General features: G+C 42.0%; 1 protein-coding gene across 10 annotated transcripts in view; it reads left to right on the top strand.

The window, feature by feature from the left end:
• The first annotated feature begins 707 nt into the window (after positions 1-707).
• MYO9B (myosin IXB) overlaps positions 708-18,942 on the top strand; it is a 42,776-nt gene continuing 24,541 nt past the window's right edge. For 3 of the 10 annotated variants that reach the window (XM_051810806.1, XM_051810810.1, XM_051810811.1), the window contains exons 1-7: positions 709-941; positions 6,233-6,342; positions 8,954-9,847; positions 17,032-17,126; positions 18,314-18,376; positions 18,493-18,592; positions 18,741-18,841. In XM_051810806.1, coding sequence (XP_051666766.1) covers positions 9,011-9,847; positions 17,032-17,126; positions 18,314-18,376; positions 18,493-18,592; positions 18,741-18,841 — 1,196 coding nt within the window. In that variant the 5' untranslated portion in view covers positions 709-941; positions 6,233-6,342; positions 8,954-9,010. Of the gene's footprint in view, positions 942-6,232; positions 6,343-8,953; positions 9,848-17,031; positions 17,127-18,300; positions 18,377-18,492; positions 18,593-18,740; positions 18,842-18,942 lie in introns of all 10 variants that reach the window. The other 7 variants (XM_051810805.1, XM_051810807.1, XM_051810809.1 and 4 more) reach the window with 4 other exon arrangements.

Here is an 18,942-nt window from a genome sequence, read left to right on the forward strand (position 1 = left end):
AACGTCAGCTGGTGGAACCCAGTTCTAGGCTCCTCAGGACAAGAAAGACAAGGAGCTGCTCGAGAGGGTCCAGCAGAGGCCACATAGAGGGGATGAAGGGTCTGGAGCATCTCTCTGATGAGGAGAGACTGCGGGAGCTGGGCCTGGTTAGTTTAGAGAGCAGAAGACTGAGAGGGGATCTCATTAATTCATATAAATATCTCCTCGGTGGATGGCAAGATGATGGTGCCAGACTTTGTTCAGTGGTGCCCAGCGACTGGATGAGGAGCAACGGCCATAAAATAAACCACAAGAAGTTCCAACTCAACATGAGGAAGAACTTCTTTCCATAGAGATGGCAGAGCGCTGGAACAGCTGCCCAGGGAAGGCGTGGAGTCTCCCTCTCTGGAGACATTCCAAACCCACCTGGACGCGCTCCTGTGTCACCTGCTCCAGGTGACCCTGCCTGGGCAGGGGGGGGTTGGACCGGGCGATCTGCAGAGGTCCCTTCCAACCCTAAACAGTCTGTGATTCAGTGAACCCAAGCACACTATGCTCGGGAGCTTCTGCGCTGCCCCAGCGCTGTCACACATCGAGCAGCAGCCACTCCCCCAGTGGGAGCTCTCACAGCGCCGGGCGGCGACGCTCCCAGCCCAGGTTCCTGAGTTTTGACAGGAATCCGCCCACTGCCGCTGACAGACAGATGGCGAGACAGACACACAGACAGCACCTGGCTCCCGCTGCCCAGCTGTGCCAGGAGCCTCGGGCAGTGGAATAACCCTGGTCGGGTGTCGAACCCGTGGCCCCATGAACACATTCCACCCCCACCCCCCCGGCCCTTAAGCGAGGCGGCGCGTGCGCGATTCGCGCACGGCTCTGAATGGGCGCGCCCCCCCACCCGGAAGTGGCGCGCGCGGGGCCTGGGGCTGCGGCGGGGCGTCCGCGCTTCGACACCGGCGCAGGTAACGGGCTCAGCGAGCCTCCTCCTCCCGTCCTCCCGGTCTCTTCTGCTTCCTCCTTCTTCACTACGGGCGACTCAGCGCTGCGGTGGCGGCGGCAGGGATCGCTATGGAGCGGCCGGGGGGTGTGCGGGGGTCGGTGCCTTGGGGCAGTTCCGACTGGGACTGGGTTCTGAGGGGATTCCGGGGGTGGGTTCTGGTGGTGTGTCTGGGGTTGTAAGGTGCTGTGCGAGGGTCGGTGCCGTGGGACAGTTCCGAGAAGGTACCTGCAGGTCGGTGCCAGGCGGGTGGAGCTGTGGGTTGGTTCTGAGGGGCTGTGCGGGGGTGGGTTCCGACGGGGTGTCCGAGGGTCCGTTCTGAGAAGCTATGCGGGGATCGGTGCCTTGGGGCAGTTCCGAGGGGGTGTCTGGGGGTCTGTTCTCGTGGGATATCTGGGGGTCGGTGCCTAACCGGGGAGAGCCGCAGGTCTCCTGCGCAGCCTTCCGGAGCTCGGGGCCGGAGTGATTCCCCGGGACGCCCCCGGAGCGGATCCCGTCGGGGCTGGTGCCGTGCCCGGGTGCGGGGCTGCACCGTGCGGGGGCGCATGCGGTGCTGCTGGACCCGCTCTGCGTCTGCCGTGCCCGAGGAGCTGGAGGTGCTCCGGGGAAGGGATGTTCCTGATGCCAGGTTGTGCCTCCCGCCTCCGGGGCAGACCCGGCCGCTGAGCCGGGCACGGTGTTAACTTCCACCTCCTGTTCCTCCCATCTTTCAACCACACAACCTTCTGCTTTTCCACCTCTGACTCTCAGTATGAACAGCCTGTAATATCTCAGCATCTTTCAAATGTTTCGTTAAAACTCTCAGAGCTCTTTTGTTTTGTTTGTGTTGGTTTCGGGCAGCTGTTTTGACAGCGCCGTGCTGGGGTTGTGCTTTATCGTGGTGACCATCGTTGCCCAATTGATTCATGCCTCTAACTGTGTGTATGTCGGTAGTGCTCGGGCTTTTTGGTAAGCTTGGTTTTGCAATCTCTGGAAAGTAAAGCTTTCGCAAGCTGAGAACATCCTTTGTTACATGTTTCTAGATTAAAAGTAGCACACTACTACCCTGACTCATAACTCTCCTGACCATACAGTTGACATAGGTGTGTGTGATCCTAATGTAAGATGACTTCCCAGTGTCATTTTTAACCTTGTTTTCTACTACTCCTTAAATATTTTGGCAAAATTTTTACCCAACTTTATTTGCAAGTCCCGTTTGTGAAAAGTGAGAGGCCCTTTGGATGCAAATGAGCTCAGTATTCTTTGATTTCACTTCGTGGAAATGGGTGGCAGTGGAGCAAAAGGGCTGGAGATGATCTCAGGCTTCCGGCAGATGCAGTTAGCCTTTCAGAGATGTCATCAGCATCCTCCCACGTTACTCCTAGAGGTGGATTGGTATCGGAGTGTCTGCCAAGCTGTTTGCAAATAGGAGTTTGTCATGGGTAATTAGAAACTTTGATTTCAGGCCTGGTAGCTGGAATCCATGGCTGAAGAACTTGACCTAAAGTAACAGTGTGAGGTAACTCTGCATTCTGGTTTGGGATGCTGGTATCACATCCATCAGGTTTTAGTAAGCCCTCAGTGTCTCACTCAGAATCTTGTCAGGAGCAAATCCATTTAATGTAGGGGAAGCAGTTTGGGGAACTTTTAACGCATATTCATATTATTGTCAAGATGAATTTTGGCTTTTTTTAGAAAAGAATTCATCTTGATTATTTTGTCTTTGAACTATGATGAGGTTCTCTGCCTCTACATTTAAAGTCTGATATCTTGGTTTTCAGGATGATGCATCTAAGGCCACTTCCTCTGTCTTTAGTCTTATTAGCGTAAGACTCAGGATTTACTGCAGTAATGTAAAGGAACTGTGTTTGTAGAACTATACAGCTTTAGTTGGTTGGGGTTTGGGGTTTTTTTTTAACCCTACTTGAATGTTTGTCTCAACAAAAAGCTTTTCCAGAAGTTGGATGTTGCGGCTTGTGCAGTGACAGAGCAGCTGTTTGCACAAACACGGCGGGAAGGCTCCCAGGTCTGGGTTTTTGGTGGAAAACACTTACAGGACTGAATAATTGAGGAAGAGTAAATGCAGCTGATGAAAAATTTAAATGGGCTTCACCTAGAGAGCAATGCTTTGTACAGGCAGAGTTTTCTGACCACTAGTGATTCAAACATTAGACTTCTTGAATAATTCCATGTCTGAATAACTGTCTGACTCACATGCACATAGTTGAGTATGGCCTTTGCCAGCTAGAAGGTCAAAAGGCAGCATTTGCATATCCTAGGCATTAAAAAAGGAAAATTCCTAAGAAATGCAACAGTATTGGCTGTCCCAACAGCCAAGGGAAGGAGTGAAAAATTCTGATTCAACGAAAAGGTTGTGGTTCAGAACTTTTTTTTTTTTTTTGCAAGTTTGAAGGCTGAAGGAGTTTATCACATTTCTAAGAAACAAGGCCTGTTTATGCAAATACCAAGGAGAAATAAAGCCTGAGATGCTGATAAGAATTTATATTTTTAATAGAAAGGACTAGAAATGTCTTTATTTCAGAAAATGAAAATTCAGAGGTTTTGTCTCTAGTATATTGTGTTTTCTTGGTGTATCAAGTGACTTAAGCGTGGCTTGTGGAGTTCCTTTTATTGAGGCTTTATTGTATTGTATGTCTCTGATTACCAAATGAAACTCAATGCAGACTCTAAAAAATCTCTTCCTTTAAAGACCAAGGATATTTTACAATAAAAGTGTTTTTAAAGGTATTTTTGACATGTATATGTTCTGTTCACATGAAAGTTCAACCCAAAGTTTCTTTAAAAAGTTTCTCATTGGTGTAAATGCAGCATTAGAACAGTGAAATTTTGACTTCCTTTGTTGACAGCTGTAATGCTGTTAAGGATAAAATTAAGAAAGCTACAAAAGGTGGTAGAATAGTCTCCAAGATTCTTTTGGTTTATGTTCTTTACCTCTAAGTAAAGTTGTTTTGCCTTCATTCCTGTTTCCTCAACAGGCCCATGTTTTCATTCCCTCTGAATCATACTTACGTGTACATCTGTAACTCTGACATTGCACTTTTTATAAGGTAGTAACATGTCATAAATAGACCTTTAATGTCACTGTAAAGCCTGATAAGGCATCCTTGTCTTCAGGTGAGGTTGTGCATTGAGTCACTCGGAGGAAGGTCTCTGTACCTGGGGGGGTTTGAGGGTGTGAGTTGGGATCTCTCTGCAGGGAGCAGGTAACTGAGGAGGAACTGCCTGTACCAAAGGTGATTTCTTTGCCTTTTTCCTGTGTTATACATTGCAGCCCAAAGTTCCCTGCTAGGGTTGATTACAAAGAGTAGTTACAAATGTGTTGTAATTTTGCATGTTCCATTCAGAACTCCTCCCTTTGGAGTAGAAAAAGCCAAGGGCTTTTAGTTAAAAAAACCCCAAGGGTGTAAAATTTAGTCCACTGGAATTTTTTGTAACCAAGGAAAGCCTTGAAGTGTTTTTACTAAGCAATATTCAGGTAATCTACAAATGCCTGGAATATTGGGAAAAATTAAAATTAATTCTGCTTAACTAACAGCACCTTCTGTCCCTATGACATGAGGTAGACAAGAGTCTTTGCTTTACCTGCACTGCATAGTTATTTGTGGAAATTTTAAGGTGTCTCTGCAGGCTGTTTTGCTGGAAATTCCTTGCTTTGGAAATCAAGGATGGGTAATAAATGGATATTTTTGAAATTGAAATGTTTTCAATTTGATCAGACAGAGCAGCCTCTTTTGGGGATGGTCACTGGCAATTCTGGTGTTTAAGAATATCAGAGGTTAAGTACCTGTGATCCATTTCTCCTTCTGTGTTGAAAATTACGTGGTGAACAATGGGAGAAACTTGAACCTTTCCATTTGAGGAATGCAGCACTGAAAATGGGAAGAACTGGAATATTATAAAGTTCATCCTCAACAATTTTGCTGTAATGGTAGCTTTCCCTTTTTAGCTTCGCTGTGATTCACTGACTAAATATGTGTCTTCAAAATATGGCCTTATTTAAACTAAACAGATCCCCTGCGCTGATAGGGGTGAAATTCTCTGCTAGAGTTCTGCTATGTTATGAAGTGAACAGTGTTGGCTTATTAAAAAATTAATTGGAGTCTTGAAAACCCTTATAAAATACCATCAAAATTATCATATAGAATTGGAATTTTTGGTTTTTCTATTAAAATTGTCTGAGCAAAAAGTAAAGCCACAGATTTTTATCCTCCATGCGTTGGAAAGGGGCTTCTTGTAAGAAAGAGTATTGAAAGAAGTTGAGGTAACTGCAGAATTTCCATCTACAGACAGAACCAAGCAGAGGTGGTTGGGCTGCAGGGTTTGCATGGTTTCAGTATTACCTTCTCTCTTGTATTTCTACTTTCCTCCCAGTATTCTCTGCCTGTGCTTGTGCTTCCTTGATGAGCCAATCACATTGAATAATTATTTCAATTGCTTAAAATTTCTCCCCATAAAATTAGAAGGAATCTTTGCAATCATATCTTCAGACCATTCTGGACATAAATGAGAGGATGGTACCTAATTAACTTTTCTAATTGTGAGGCCCATTTGTAACTGAGGACTGGCTGATTTTTCCAAAATGAGCTTTGGCAACTAGACCTTGTGGTCAGTTAAGTTTTTGCAGCGCAGTTTAACCTTCTGGTGACGTTTATGTCTTATGTTTGCCTGAGCTTGTTTGGCTTCAAATTCCAGCCATGTTGTGGCTTTGTCCTCCAGACTGATGCTTGTACCAAACACCAGGTCCCATGCAGCGACTGACTGATAACAGACTCCTCTGTGCGCTCCTTACAGACAAGGCTTGGAGAGTATTTGGCTCTAAGGGGGGCATTTTCTAACAGGTTTTTCTGTTGTTGTTTCTGCTCTTATCTCAGCTTTTAATTGAATTTTGGATTTATCCTAGATGCTGTATTGGTCACATATCTTCTGAGTAAAAGGGTAGGATGGCTGCCTAACAAAATATTAATTTATGGTTATCTGGGAATCATATTCCCTGTCATGCTTGTGGTGTTACATTAGAACACTGTTTGAATGATTGCTTGCTATGGTTTTCAGGCCTATTTCAGGATAACTTCTATCCCTCTCATATGGATTGTTTCTTGGATAAATTTGTTGTTATGTATCTGTAAACTGAGTTGAAATTTGTTTAGCATTTATTTCCTTGCTCCTGTACGACTGACCTATATAATTGATTTAACTTCTTGATTACTTGCTGCCTTCTCAATATCTCTTTATCAGTAACTCTTTTCTTTCTTTTAGAACCATCATGAAAATGTTTACTTTGATGCCAGGAATGTAACTTCACTAGGAACTAATCCTCCAGTTACTTGAAGATACCGTGTCCTTAGCTGAATACTGGAACTCATTAGGTAATCAACTTAAAATCTATTGACTGAATGCTCTTCTGCTTTTATACTCTAGTTTGTGGCTTGAAATATTGTTTAGTGTGAAGCCCGAGGTCTGTCTCTTTTAGAGCAGTATTGTCATCAAATAAATTTGATATTCTCACTAAGGAAATCACAAGTAGCTGCAGACCAGCAGGTTTTCCTCAAACCTCTGTAATGATTGGACATTCTCAGACAGAAGAATTGAATTTTCCAGTTGTACACACCTGGGCAGACCCTCCCAGCTGTCACATTGCTGCTGGCTGTAAGGGCCCTGAGTTTGTCACTTGCAGAGCAGTGGCATCTGCATTCTGGTTTCCTCTTTCCAAAGTATGAGCTGGGATCTTGAGCAATGTACCACATTCTGGTGGCTGACATGAGGCAAGGTTAGGAAATGTGTGTTAGTAAAGTCACGGGTCAGCACCAAGGTCCAGCTCTTCTGTGGTGGCAAGAAGCTGCTGCCACGTTTTTTAGGGAGCTGTTTTGGCCATAATGGTTACTGAGGGCACTTCCTCTATCTTACCAGACTGTATGTCTGAAACTAATTGCTGGGGGTTGGAAAAAGGAAGTCTGCAAAAGGCTGTCCCCCTTGAACTGAGTGACTCGAGAGGAAAATGTTCGCTGTTGTTCTACTTTTCTATCTGAGCTCCAGATTGATCTTCCCCAGGAGCAGCAGTTTGCTGTAGATTCTACTGTATGTCAAGGTCTGAGCTTTTATAGATTAAGAAAGCTTAACACTTGCACTTCACAGATACTTCAGACTTATTTGCTGGTCAGTGATAATTACAGGAAATGAGGAAGGGACTTGGAGCTCACTGCTCCAGCCTTCTGTATGACCAGCACTTGCAATCAGCCCTCCTTAATGAAAAAAGAATGAAATTTAATGTGGAAAAAACATTCTTGGGTGGATCACACCATTTGGTCAGAGATGTGTTGTGGTTTGCCTTGCCTTCTGTGGCTTGCTCAGCCTTCCTTTTGATGAGTAGCCACTAAAAATGATCCAGCTTATCTAATAGTGTCTTCTGTGAGCTCTGTGTTCCCTTAAACACAACTCCCTTCTCAGAGGCTGTTCATGAGGCACAACTATGTCATATGTTCTGTGAAGTGATTCGTTACTTGCAGTGGAAGTGGCAGCTTAAATACCTCCAGCTCTGCTGGTTTTAATTTGAAATGATTAGTCTCTGTGGCCTTGTACAAGTTCCCATGCAGTTGTTTAGTGGCAAAAAGTAACTTCTTTGGCATTTCTCTGCCTCTTTCCTCTTTCTTTTTATTTTTTGTCTTTAATGTATTTGGCATGTAAGTGTATAATTATAACACTTTGTTCTTGAAACAAAAATTGAACTGCTATTCTGGATATGAAGCTTTACAGACTTAAAACAAAGGGGTACTTTATTATCCCCCTCCTTTTAGTACCCCTTGATGAGCAAATAAAGTGTTGAGCTAAAGCAATACGAGTAAACTTAGTCCTGGTGATCTGGAGGCACCGAATTTCAGGTGAGAGAAAAATCATCGGAAAAGGCAGAGGCGGTAACTGAGTCTGGAGACTTCTAACTTAACAGTGAGGAAGAAGTTGATTCTAAGGCTGTTGTTCGGTTAGTTGATAGGAGTTAGATGTCTGGCCTGCACTGAGGCTGAAAGGAGCAAAAAGCAATCACACTAAATGATTTTTAGAGACTCATGGATGAGGTTCCTAAACCCACTGAAGGTGAAGTTGATGTGATGGGGTATAAAGGCCTGTGAATGAAGTGGGTTATTTCAGATCTTGTTTACTGCTGAAAAGTAGTTGCAATAAGACTAGTTTTACTTTGTTGCCTAAAATGGAAGATAAAAGGCAGGTTCAGACCTTTCTTTAGCAAGGATGTGGTTCACAAATGAGTCTGTGTAAGTGATGTGTGTCCAAGAAATCTCTACGATGTGTCGGAGGGAGCTGAGCTCTGCTCAGCTCTGGTCTCTGATTCCTTCAAGATGAGTGGGATGTCTTGTACCTCCCATGAAAAGAGCTTATCTGGGGGAAAAGAGGAAAAAAAAAAGGGTGGATCTCTGTCAGAACCATCTTCCTCCTTGCACCCATGCACTGATCCCTCTGCCATAGGTCATGGCTGCTCTGAACTGTCACTGCTGAATTAGGAAGTGACCACAAACCCTCTTGCTACATCGCGTTGCTTGTGCAGCTTTAAGGTAGAGTTTATGTGGGAGAGCGGATGAATGTTCGTGTAGCCATACAGTGAACCAGGACAGGGAAAGTGCCTGGGTTAAAACTAACCTGGGCAAACAAGGAAGTTTTAATTTGGATGTATATCCTGGTTGATTTTGCTTTGGCTGTATGAATGCTTTTGCTGCCAGAACAGGGAAGAAGGGGTGGCATGGAATAAAGGAAAAGTAAAGGAGGATAAGTATTGTGAGAGTTATCCATTCCATGGGATATGTCAAACAGGCTGCTTGGAATAATATCACTGATGTGCACAGATAGTGCATTTGTTTTTTAATAATTTAATTATGTAATAATTGTATTCTCATCCTCCAGAAAATACCTAATACCTCTTGTACACACTTTTAAACACCTGATTTTTTTCATTTTTCCTTTTTCTTTTTTCAGACAATGGGCACTCCATACTAAGCAGGGGTGGAAGACTGAAGCCCATTTGGGGACAGAATGAGTTTAAAAGATGCTGATAGTGCAGTTTGCCAGGCAAAGGCAGCCTATAACCTTCAGATTTACCCCCAACTCTCAACAGAAAGTGCTCCCTGCTGCAAAGTGACAGCAACCAAGGACAGCACATCATCAGATGTCATCAAGGACGTGATCAGCATCTTAAACTTGGATGTCTCCAAACATTATGTGCTTGTGGAGGTGAAAGAATCTGGAGGAGAGGAATGGGTACTTGATATAAATGATTCTCCTGTTCACAGGGTTTTGCTTTGGCCTCGTCGTGCTCAGGACGAGCATCCACAGAAGGATGGCTACTACTTTCTCTTGCAAGAGAGGAACACTGATGGGACCATCAAGTATGTGCAGATGCAGTTGCTCTCCAAGGAGACGGATGCTCGGAGGTTGGTGGAACGGGGCTTTCTTCCGTGGCACCAGGAGGACTTTGATGACTTGTGCAATCTCCCCAACCTGACAGAGACAACACTCCTGGAGAATCTCAAATGCCGCTTCTTAAAGCACCGAATTTACACTTATGCAGGAAGTATCCTGATTGCAATTAACCCCTTCAAGTTCCTGCCCATCTACAATCCCAAATATGTCAAGATGTACGAGAATCATCAACTGGGGAAGTTGGAGCCTCATATTTTTGCCATTGCCGATGTGGCCTATCACACAATGCTTAAAAAACATGTGAATCAGTGCATTGTTATATCAGGTGAAAGTGGATCTGGGAAAACCCAAAGCACAAACTTTTTAATTCACTGTCTCACGGCTCTGAGCCAGAAAGGGTATGCCAGCGGTGTAGAGAGAACCATCCTGGGAGCTGGACCAGTCCTGGAGGTAAAGCTGTGCTCAAACTACCTTCTGTGAAAATTGGGGTTTGAAAACTTCAAATAACTGCTGCTGAATGTTGCTTTTGAGTCACCCACCTGGTTTAGGCTTAAAATGTCACTGGTTTTAGGCTTGTCACTTGGTTTAGGCTTAAATGTCACTGGGCTGCCGTGGTGTTTGGCAGTGTTACCCAACTGCTTCTAATTGATTTTTCCTTAACTCGTCCTTCTGTTCAGTTGACTTCCTGTTGCTTGTCATTTATATGTGACTTATTCCCACCACTAAACACTCATATTCTGGGACACAGGTTACCTGTGTTTTCCATCTGAAAGCTTTGATAGCATTTGAATAGAATTGTCAGCAAATGTTTTTATAAAGATTGTTCCACTGAAACACCAAGTGCTTAGTGTGATCCTGCCTTTGTGTGTGAGCATGTCCTGCAGCATTTTTCTGAACTCGCTTTTTGAGGGATTTATTTCCTTTCTACAACTGTTTGGAAGAGAGCATCATTGTCAGTTGAGGAGAAAGTGGGAGAGTGTTTAGGCTTTTAATTATTACAGCATTTTCCAAAAGAAAGCAAAACTAAACACATGAGAAGAGAGGGCACAGCTGGTATTGCATTAGGTAACAGCAGGACAAACTTTAAATGATCTCTTAGGCTTCAGCCTCTCCCTTTTATTCTCTAGAAGGAAAAACTCTGGAAGTGTGGATGGATGTAAAGGTCAACCCTAATAAAATCTTCAACAGCAAAGAGTTTGAATGCAGCCATTGTAATTTTTAGGTTTAAATAGTTTCAAATGTAACAGCACTCTCATAAAAAGAAGTTTAAGCTTTTTTAGAGCTTTTCTGTAAAGAATAAGGAATATACGCAAGTTCTTTTTTGCCTTGCTTTCTGCTGCTTGAAAGAAGAAGTAAAATTGAGGCTTGTTGGTTGCTGGAGTTCACGTTTACAGTTTTAACCAGAAAACAGGAAGGGGTCATTGTGGAAAGCCCTGTTTGATCAGCTGATCTTGCTGCCTTTGATAAATTTAACTGTTTCATATCCTCCTCTGCAGACGTGATACAGCTGTGTCAAACTAGGCAGAGATGTAAAACCCTGTGTGCCTGTTTGTCTGCTCAGGGTTCAAAACTCAAATTCCTAACTTTGGTGGAGCCACAGCTCAGGGTTGTGTTTATCTGGGAATGTTCATGAGGAGATACTTGTGATTTCGTACTCTAAGATTGTTGTCTTAAGTACCACAACTACTTCAGACTTCCACTGAGCATTTAGGAATGATTTGCGTGAGAAATCTGATGACTGATTGAAAGATTAGCTTGCAGACTTGCCAGATAGACTCTAACATGTTGTCTAAAATGAAATTCTCAGAAATTTCTTGATCTGCTTCTCTGAGGGTGTTTGTCAGTCAGAGTTGATTCAGTGTAAGCCTGTCCTCCCAAATATTCCAAAAGATAAGAGATTTTGACAACTAAATGTAAAAAATAGAAACATCTGAATCCTAAAATATCTTTCAGAATTGAATATGTATTCATGTAAATCCAGAGTGGATTAAAAAGTGTCACTATGGTGGGTTTAGAACATAAGAAGTGGAATCCAGTCACCCTGATTGGATTCAGCAGAGTGGATTCAGCTGACAGTCAAGTTCCATGTTTCCCAGTCCAGTCACTAAGCTTAATTTAAAAAAAAAAAGTCAAACCTTAGTCCTTGGGAGGGATGCACAGAAAGCTTATATTGCTTTGTGGAAGTTACTGCCGACTCCTGCCAGAGTTGGTCACGTCTAAATCCATCCGTGGTGACTCACTTTGGGGTTTTACTGAAGGGAACTAAAGTGCTACAAGGGAATTTTTCTTACATGGATGTTTTGGGGGATTGTTTGCATTGTGCCTAAACTATTTGAGAATGTTCTGTTTGATTTTGAAGTTTTATTCTGAGTCCTCATCAGAGTTGAACATGTACTCTTGACTAAAAACCTTCATGATGTAGAAGTGGGTTGCATTTTGGGTCAACTTCCTCATTTTAGTGGTGTAAAAATGTGTCTGTTTCTAAGCTGACCTTCTGTAAAAGTTCAAGGGGTTAAAGCACAGAGGGGTGAGCACAATTAGGGTGGTGTGGAGGTGGATTCATAATTTTATTATTGCATGCTTAGGGAACTTGGAAACATTTTTTACTGTTTCTGTGTTGGCTCATTAATCTGTATTCAAATCTCTAAGTGATTTACAGATGAACTGTTGTTAATATTTTAGCTCCTTGCTCACAATTTCTAGGCTTTGAAGGATGGAGTTATAGCTGTACCAGGGAAGGAGATTTGACATTAAATGATGCTTGATATTACCTTGTCGAATATCTGGGAAACAAAAGACATGATACTGAGCCAGTGTAGTTAAAGTGCTGTCACATGGGCTGAGGAGAGGAAGGTGGTCATGGGTCAACTCTGAGCTTCATATGCTTCCTGCTCAATCTCAGCTGTTTCCAAGGTTCCTGGTTGAGGATCTAATAAGCAGAACTCAATTCCAATAATTCTGATTACACTTGGCACTGTTTGTAGCTTTCTAGAGAAGAGGAATCAAAGGCTGGGTCCTTCCATGGTGCAGTGATGCTTCAGCCCAGCCCCAAGCTGTGGTTTGTGCTGATTTTTAACAGTTCAGGAGACATTCAGTTGCTTTAACTCTCAGATTATGCTGTGTTTTTTGTTGGTTTTTTTGGGGTTTTTTAATTATATCTCCAGGATAAGGGAGATCATCTCTAGTGAAGAGCAATTTCTTTAAAACCAGTGGGAAGATAAATATAAACTCCTTTTTAAGATACTCCTAACTTTTTCATCCTCTTCTAAATCTAGTAATTAAAATATAGTTCCCTGACTTGGAGTTTTGCCTTCTTGTATTGACTGTTCAATTTACTTAGGATTGGAATCCTAAAAAGGAATTTACATTTGGGAACTATTATTTGGGTCAAATTGGGACTAGTGAATCAAAGCTTTGTTTATTTTATCAACTCTCAAACAAGAGAATCGAACCTTTCCATATACACTGAAGAAGTTTCCAATAAACTTATATTTTCCTTTCATCAGGGAAAAAATGTCTTAACTGCATGTTTTGGCTATAAAATGCACAGTGTGCAATGTAAGACTGAATTTATTTTGGAAACCTAAATTTAACTTATTCTTCAAGCCAATTAATTTAATAAAGTGGCAGAGAATTGAGCAAGGGGATGGGAGCATGTGGTGAGGGAATAGAGGGAATTGGAGCCTTTTCTTTTGGCAGCAGAGCTCTTGACTTGTCTGTCCTTAATTGTAGCCCTCAGTATCTTGGGTTTATTACAGAATTCCAGTTACTTTTTGAGTGTGCTGAAAGTTCATTTCCCTCTGAAATGGGAGTTGAGGAGAGGTGGGACAGATACTGGGGGAATCCTAATTTTTCCTATATTATGTGGAAAATCATTGCTTATTCCCATTTGGATGTATTCTTGAAGATTTCCTAATGCCACTGAACCATTCTTTGGGAAGAATTAAGGCCCAAATGAAATGAAAAGTCCAACAGGAAGCATTCATTAAGTGGTCTTCTAAAGGAGAATTTTTATTGACAGTGTAATCAGTTGGGGGGATCAGATTTTCTAGAACTCACCACATTAAAAAACTTATCAAATTTAACTGTAGAAAGTTTTATGCCTTACAGTTCTGTGGAAATCACAGTGAAGCCATTTGTAGCTCTGTTTTCCTTATGACATTCCCATTGTGCTAGTGGCTTTGGGATAAGATGGACTGAAGCTTCAACTCTGATTTTCATTTGTGTTTACCATCAAAGCCTGTACATGCATTTTGTGGGTGTAGCCTGTTCTATTCCAGGGAAAGTGGTTGTTTTAAACATTTATCTGCATCTGTTTGTTTAAGAATCATAATCAGAGGAGGAATGGAACTTCCTTTTTCCATTTGCTTGGATGTTACTTGATTTTTTTGGTAAAAATGCATTGTTGCTGCTTTTCCCTGCTGCACACAACTCCTGGGGAAAAAATCACCTGGTCGTTTTTACTCTTACCGTGCTTGGAGTTCCCTGGAGCATCCCACAGCACATGGAATTGCAAAATGACCCCGAACACTGGGTGAGTGCGTACTTCACAGCATGGTTGTAAAGACCACTGTTAAACCAAGCTCAACTCCAAAGAAGTAATTTCCTCTTCCAGGGTGTGGAATTTGAGTCTTCCATGTCATTTGGCACATTGGAAGATGGGGCTGTGCAGTGGTGGCTCTGTCTGTGATTTACATGGAAACTCCAGTAGCTTTTTCAGATTTTGGCAACTCTTAGGAATTAATACTATGAGATTTTTAGTTGTGTTCCTGTGTTAGGAGGGAGTACGTGTGTGGCTTGGTTTGGGGTGGGTTTTTTGACAACAAATAAAGGGAGAATTTGATGTTTTTCTGAATACTTTTAAATCTGTCACTGCTGTAGGAGTTTTGAGTGTCAGATCCACTTTATGCCTCTTGCATTCCAGACTAAGAAGATGGGTTGGATGACTTTCTGCCTCCTGGAATAGGCTGTCCCAGCTCTGATTCCCACTGCCCTTGCTCTGCTATTTTTGACTCACCCTCTTTTTATGTAGCTGGTGTTGTGCATTGGAATAATTTTGTTTTAATTTTTTGAGTTTATCTGTCTCCATTGACTCACGAGGGAAAACAGTGTATGAATTTGCTCGTATAAAGGATTTATTTCTCCTTACCTGAGATTCTCTTGTCCCCTCACATCTTCTGAATTTATTTTGTACTCACCAAGGTATATGGAAGGACATGGTAACAGTGATTGGTGATTAGAGTTAAAAGTTAAATGTAACAAAAAAAATATTCTCTACCCAAAATGTTAACTGACTTGGAATGTAAAACGTTGTAGATGTTAAAGGCTCTTCTGAGGAAAGCATTCATGAAAACTTTCCTAAAAACTGTTAATATTAGATCAGCTTTTAAGAATTTGCTGTGTGCTTTGACCAAATACCAGACACATGAGATCATAAGAGCCTTTAAACTGTATTCATTGCTTACATGAGTAATCACTAAGAAAAGTTTGTCAGGAAGCCCAAGTTATGGGGTTTCTTAACTCTATAATGCCAAAAATTAGTTCTTACAAAATAATGTGGCAAATGTAGCTGTACTGTGGTTTGGTTTCTTGGATATAACCAGTGAACTGATGGTTAACTGGTGGCTTAGGTAAGAAAACTTTAGAAAAAGAGGTTTTTGTGAGATCAATTTGCAAGTCCATTATTCTGCAGTCTGGCAAAGCTCACTCCAACAGATTTCCCAAGGCACAGAATGGGAAGTTGGATGGTGTATGTCAGAGAGCCAGAGCTGAGCCACTGTCCTGGAGAGGAAGAGGGGTTTGATTTAAAGAGCTGTGTTCATGTCACAGGACTTTCACTTCTGGTTTGGTCCCTGCTGAGGAGTTGACCTGGATTTTATGCACATATTAATATGCATGTGCATGCAAGATGGGCTTTGAAAAGAGAAATCTGGGTGATACTTTGGATGGAAGCTACAAAAAAATAGTGATGGCTGGGCAATGGTTGCTTTGAAAAATCTGAGTGGGGGTGCTGTTGGCATTGTGAGATATGTAGTGTGGTCTTGGAAAATCCAGAGGCTGAGCTCAGCTATCTGGGAGATGCTGGATACAAATCCTCTCCCTCCAGCCATAGGCAAGCACTTCTGCATACAAATCCTGTCTCTTCAGCTACTGCTGGACACAAATCCTCTTCCTCCAGAAGCCCTTCTGCAGTTACAGCACAGTCCACCTGCACAGGAAGAGCTCCTTTAGCTTAGTCCTTTAGGTCAAAAATAACAGTTGCCTTAAGAATTATGGACATTCTCCCAGTTTATAGGAAGTTTCTCAGGCTCTCTGAACATGAGACAGCTTGTGGCGGAAATCTTGCAAGAGATAGAAAGGTAGAAAGCTGGGAGAATCTGTTTGGGAATTAGTGATCCCGGAGTCCCACTGCAGTATGGCTGCAACCCTTAAGGTGCTTTGGAAAAAAAGCCCCAAAACCAAAAGAGAAGGGAAGGCTTTCAATATACAAATAATATGATATGTATGTAGGGAAATACAACATAATTGGGCAGTTTTGTGTATAAACAGCTCAGTTCTGTGTTGTCGTCCTTATCCCTCCTACTCCGGATGTATGTGTGTGGAGGAAGAGGGTGGCATTTCTGTGCAGTCATTCCCTGAATGTTCTATATTAGGGAGGAGGATTTCCTAATGGAGGCTTTAATTACTTGGAGCTTTAAGAGGAAATATCTGCGGCAGGAATTGCTGGGGATAGTCTACCCTGAGCAGGGTATTTTTGCAAACAATTAGATCTTACACGGGGTTTCTGCTCTAGGTGCTGCATTGCCTGCTCATGGTACAGGGTGACAAGTTCCCCTTAAGCTTGGAACACACAGTTAAGAGTTGATAAAGTTAAGGACATTCCCGATAACTAATTCTACTGGATTTTTAGATGTAATAACTTACTTTTAAGCATGGCTCATGCTGAGGATATTTTGTGATATCAGAGGACTCGTGATCCAACAGAAATATTAGAGATGCACAATTAGGGTTTGTGCCATACGTATTTTTTCCCCCCTTTCCTAGAACCTCAAAATGAGACTACATTTTTTGAAGTTGTGTAGCAGAGTAGCTGCCCAATGAGTGAGTGGTTCTGTAAACCGAAGTGGTTTTGTTTGTCTTTCTCCTGTTTTTTGAATACACAACTTGGGCTAACTTTATAAATGAGATCTTAACGTTCTGTCTCACTTAAAGAAAAAATGGGGAATAGGATGTAGCTTGTGTCCCTTGTATGGGAGAGGCAGTTTCACGGTAGTCCGTGCTGCCTCCTTCCAGCTGAATATCCTCTCTAAGGTCCTAATTGTTAGGGATTGAGGCTGATTTGTACTCTCTAGCTGTGATTACCTGTCTTGTGCTCTTGAAAATATCTGAGTGTGTTATTCCCTTCCCTCAGTCCCTCAAAATATTATTGCATGGGGCAAATAATAAACATATATAGATCTGTGAGGAACATGGGGGCTTCCTGAGCTGCCTTTTTGGTATCTATGTGCTACCATTTCCATAGTATTCCAAGTTTATACTGGAAGCTAATGGGGGTCTGGTCAATGCACAGAAGAGCTTGGGAAGCTGGCAGTTGACACATTAATTGAAAATTAACTCATTTTGCTTTATTACAGGCTTTTGGAAATGCAAAAACAGCACATAACAACAACTCCAGTCGTTTTGGGAAGTTCATTCAAGTCAACTATTTAGAGAATGGTATTGTCAGGGGGTAAGTAGAGCACAGGGTGGTTGTGGGGTGATCTCTGCAGGAACTGGGGAAGCCTTGCTGGATATCAAATGTTTGAGAGTCTCTAACTGAGCTTTATGGAATTGTCAGGTCATGCATAATATCCTTACTTTGCTGTACAACTGGATCAGGTTAAGGATTTGCTGCTGCATCTTTACCTTCCTGCTAAATGAGGGCTTTTTCGTAACACTTCATTTTGCATGGAAAAACAGAAGATCTGAGTTTTTAAGAGGAGTTGGAGAGAAGTGAAATATATTTAAGGAAGCCATTTTAAAGAACAGTTTAAACACCAATTAAGAGAGATTAAAAAAGTGATAAGATTATTACTTTAATTAATTGAAATTGTGTGTCAAACGTGAAATATCCTGTGCCTGTATTTGCTAGTTTTGCTGCACTATGGAGTGTCAGGAGCCATCACTGATCTTTGTGCTCCAATATTTCCTCCCTTTGGATCATTTTCATGTTTGCAATCACATAAGTGACTGGGAACTCTGTAGCACATTTGCTTTGAGTGTTACTCTGAACAAGTTTGGCAGCTTTTCAGAGGAAGTCACACTAGCTCAGGAGATTGATACAATGTGAATACACTTGTTTTGTCTTTAGCATGAGAAAAAGCTGCTCAAACTTTGGCCTCAGTCATTGTATCTCACGTCAAGGACTTTAAATCTCATTCAGGAGGTTACTTTATCACACCGGGAGGGGATTTCTGTCTGGCTTCCATTCTAGGCTGGCATACACACTGTCCTGTTGAACTGAGAGTCACACAGTTACCTGGAATATTTGGGGGGTTTTGTAGTCTTTACATTCCTTGTCAGATAACTGTTAATCTCCCGGGATAACATGTTGTTACCATTCTGTATATCTTGTTTCTGTTTACAATTTTCATCAGCACTTTCTTTGCTTTGTCTGCCTGTTTCCAGTTATCTCCACTAAACCCGAGCACTGCAGATAGATGTCCTTAGATATTTCTCTGTGTTCCAATCATAATATAGGCCTACTGAAATTCCTGTTTTAGGTTTAAGGTAGTAACTAAGTTATTCTCTTGTATATTTTAGTGCAGATCTCATTATTTGAACTTATTTGAACTCTCTTGGCAGTTGTTGCCTGATGTTTTCTGAAGTCTTTTCTTTTTGCCCTCATGTTTTTTTCATTTTCTGGTGGCTCCTTAGGGCTGTTGTTGAAAAATACCTGCTTGAAAAATCTCGTCTGGTTTCTCAAGAGAAAGATGAAAGGTAAGAGATTAAAACAGTTTTCCAAAAGAATTCCAATCAATGGAAGACTTGAAGAGCATCTGAAGTACATAAAATAAAAATCGTATTTTCATGAGAGAAATGTATTGACTTTGTAGGAACTACCATGTCTTCTATTATTTGCTACTTGGAGTCAGTGAGGAAGAACGTAAAGAATTTCACCTCAAGCAACCTGAAGATTATTTCTACCTCAACCAGGTAACCTGTGACAGGTGTATACCAGTGCATTGGTAAGGTTTGTCTGCCTTTTATGTCAAAGATGAAAGGAAGCAGGACAGATTATGCTTGTTTTCTTGTGATGTTTGGGCTTTGTTCTCTGCCTTTAGTTGTGAGTCTCTCTTCACAGCATAACTTGAAAATTGAAGATGGGGAAGATCTCCGGCATGAATTTGAGAGGTTGAAACAAGCCATGGAGATGGTTGGCTTCCTTTCAGCAACAAAGAAACAGTAAGTAGAATTCTTTAAACTTTTGTTACTGATAGTTGATGTTCATGAATTGCAATAAGCTCTATGTGCATTGGCATCACAAGCAGTTCAGTAGGAAGCAA

The sequence above is a fragment of the Manacus candei genome, unplaced genomic scaffold (genome assembly GCF_025592945.1).
Source record: "Manacus candei isolate 608988 ecotype Guabito, Panama unplaced genomic scaffold, ASM2559294v1 h1tg000078l, whole genome shotgun sequence".
NCBI classification, from domain to species: Eukaryota; Metazoa; Chordata; class Aves; order Passeriformes; family Pipridae; genus Manacus; species Manacus candei.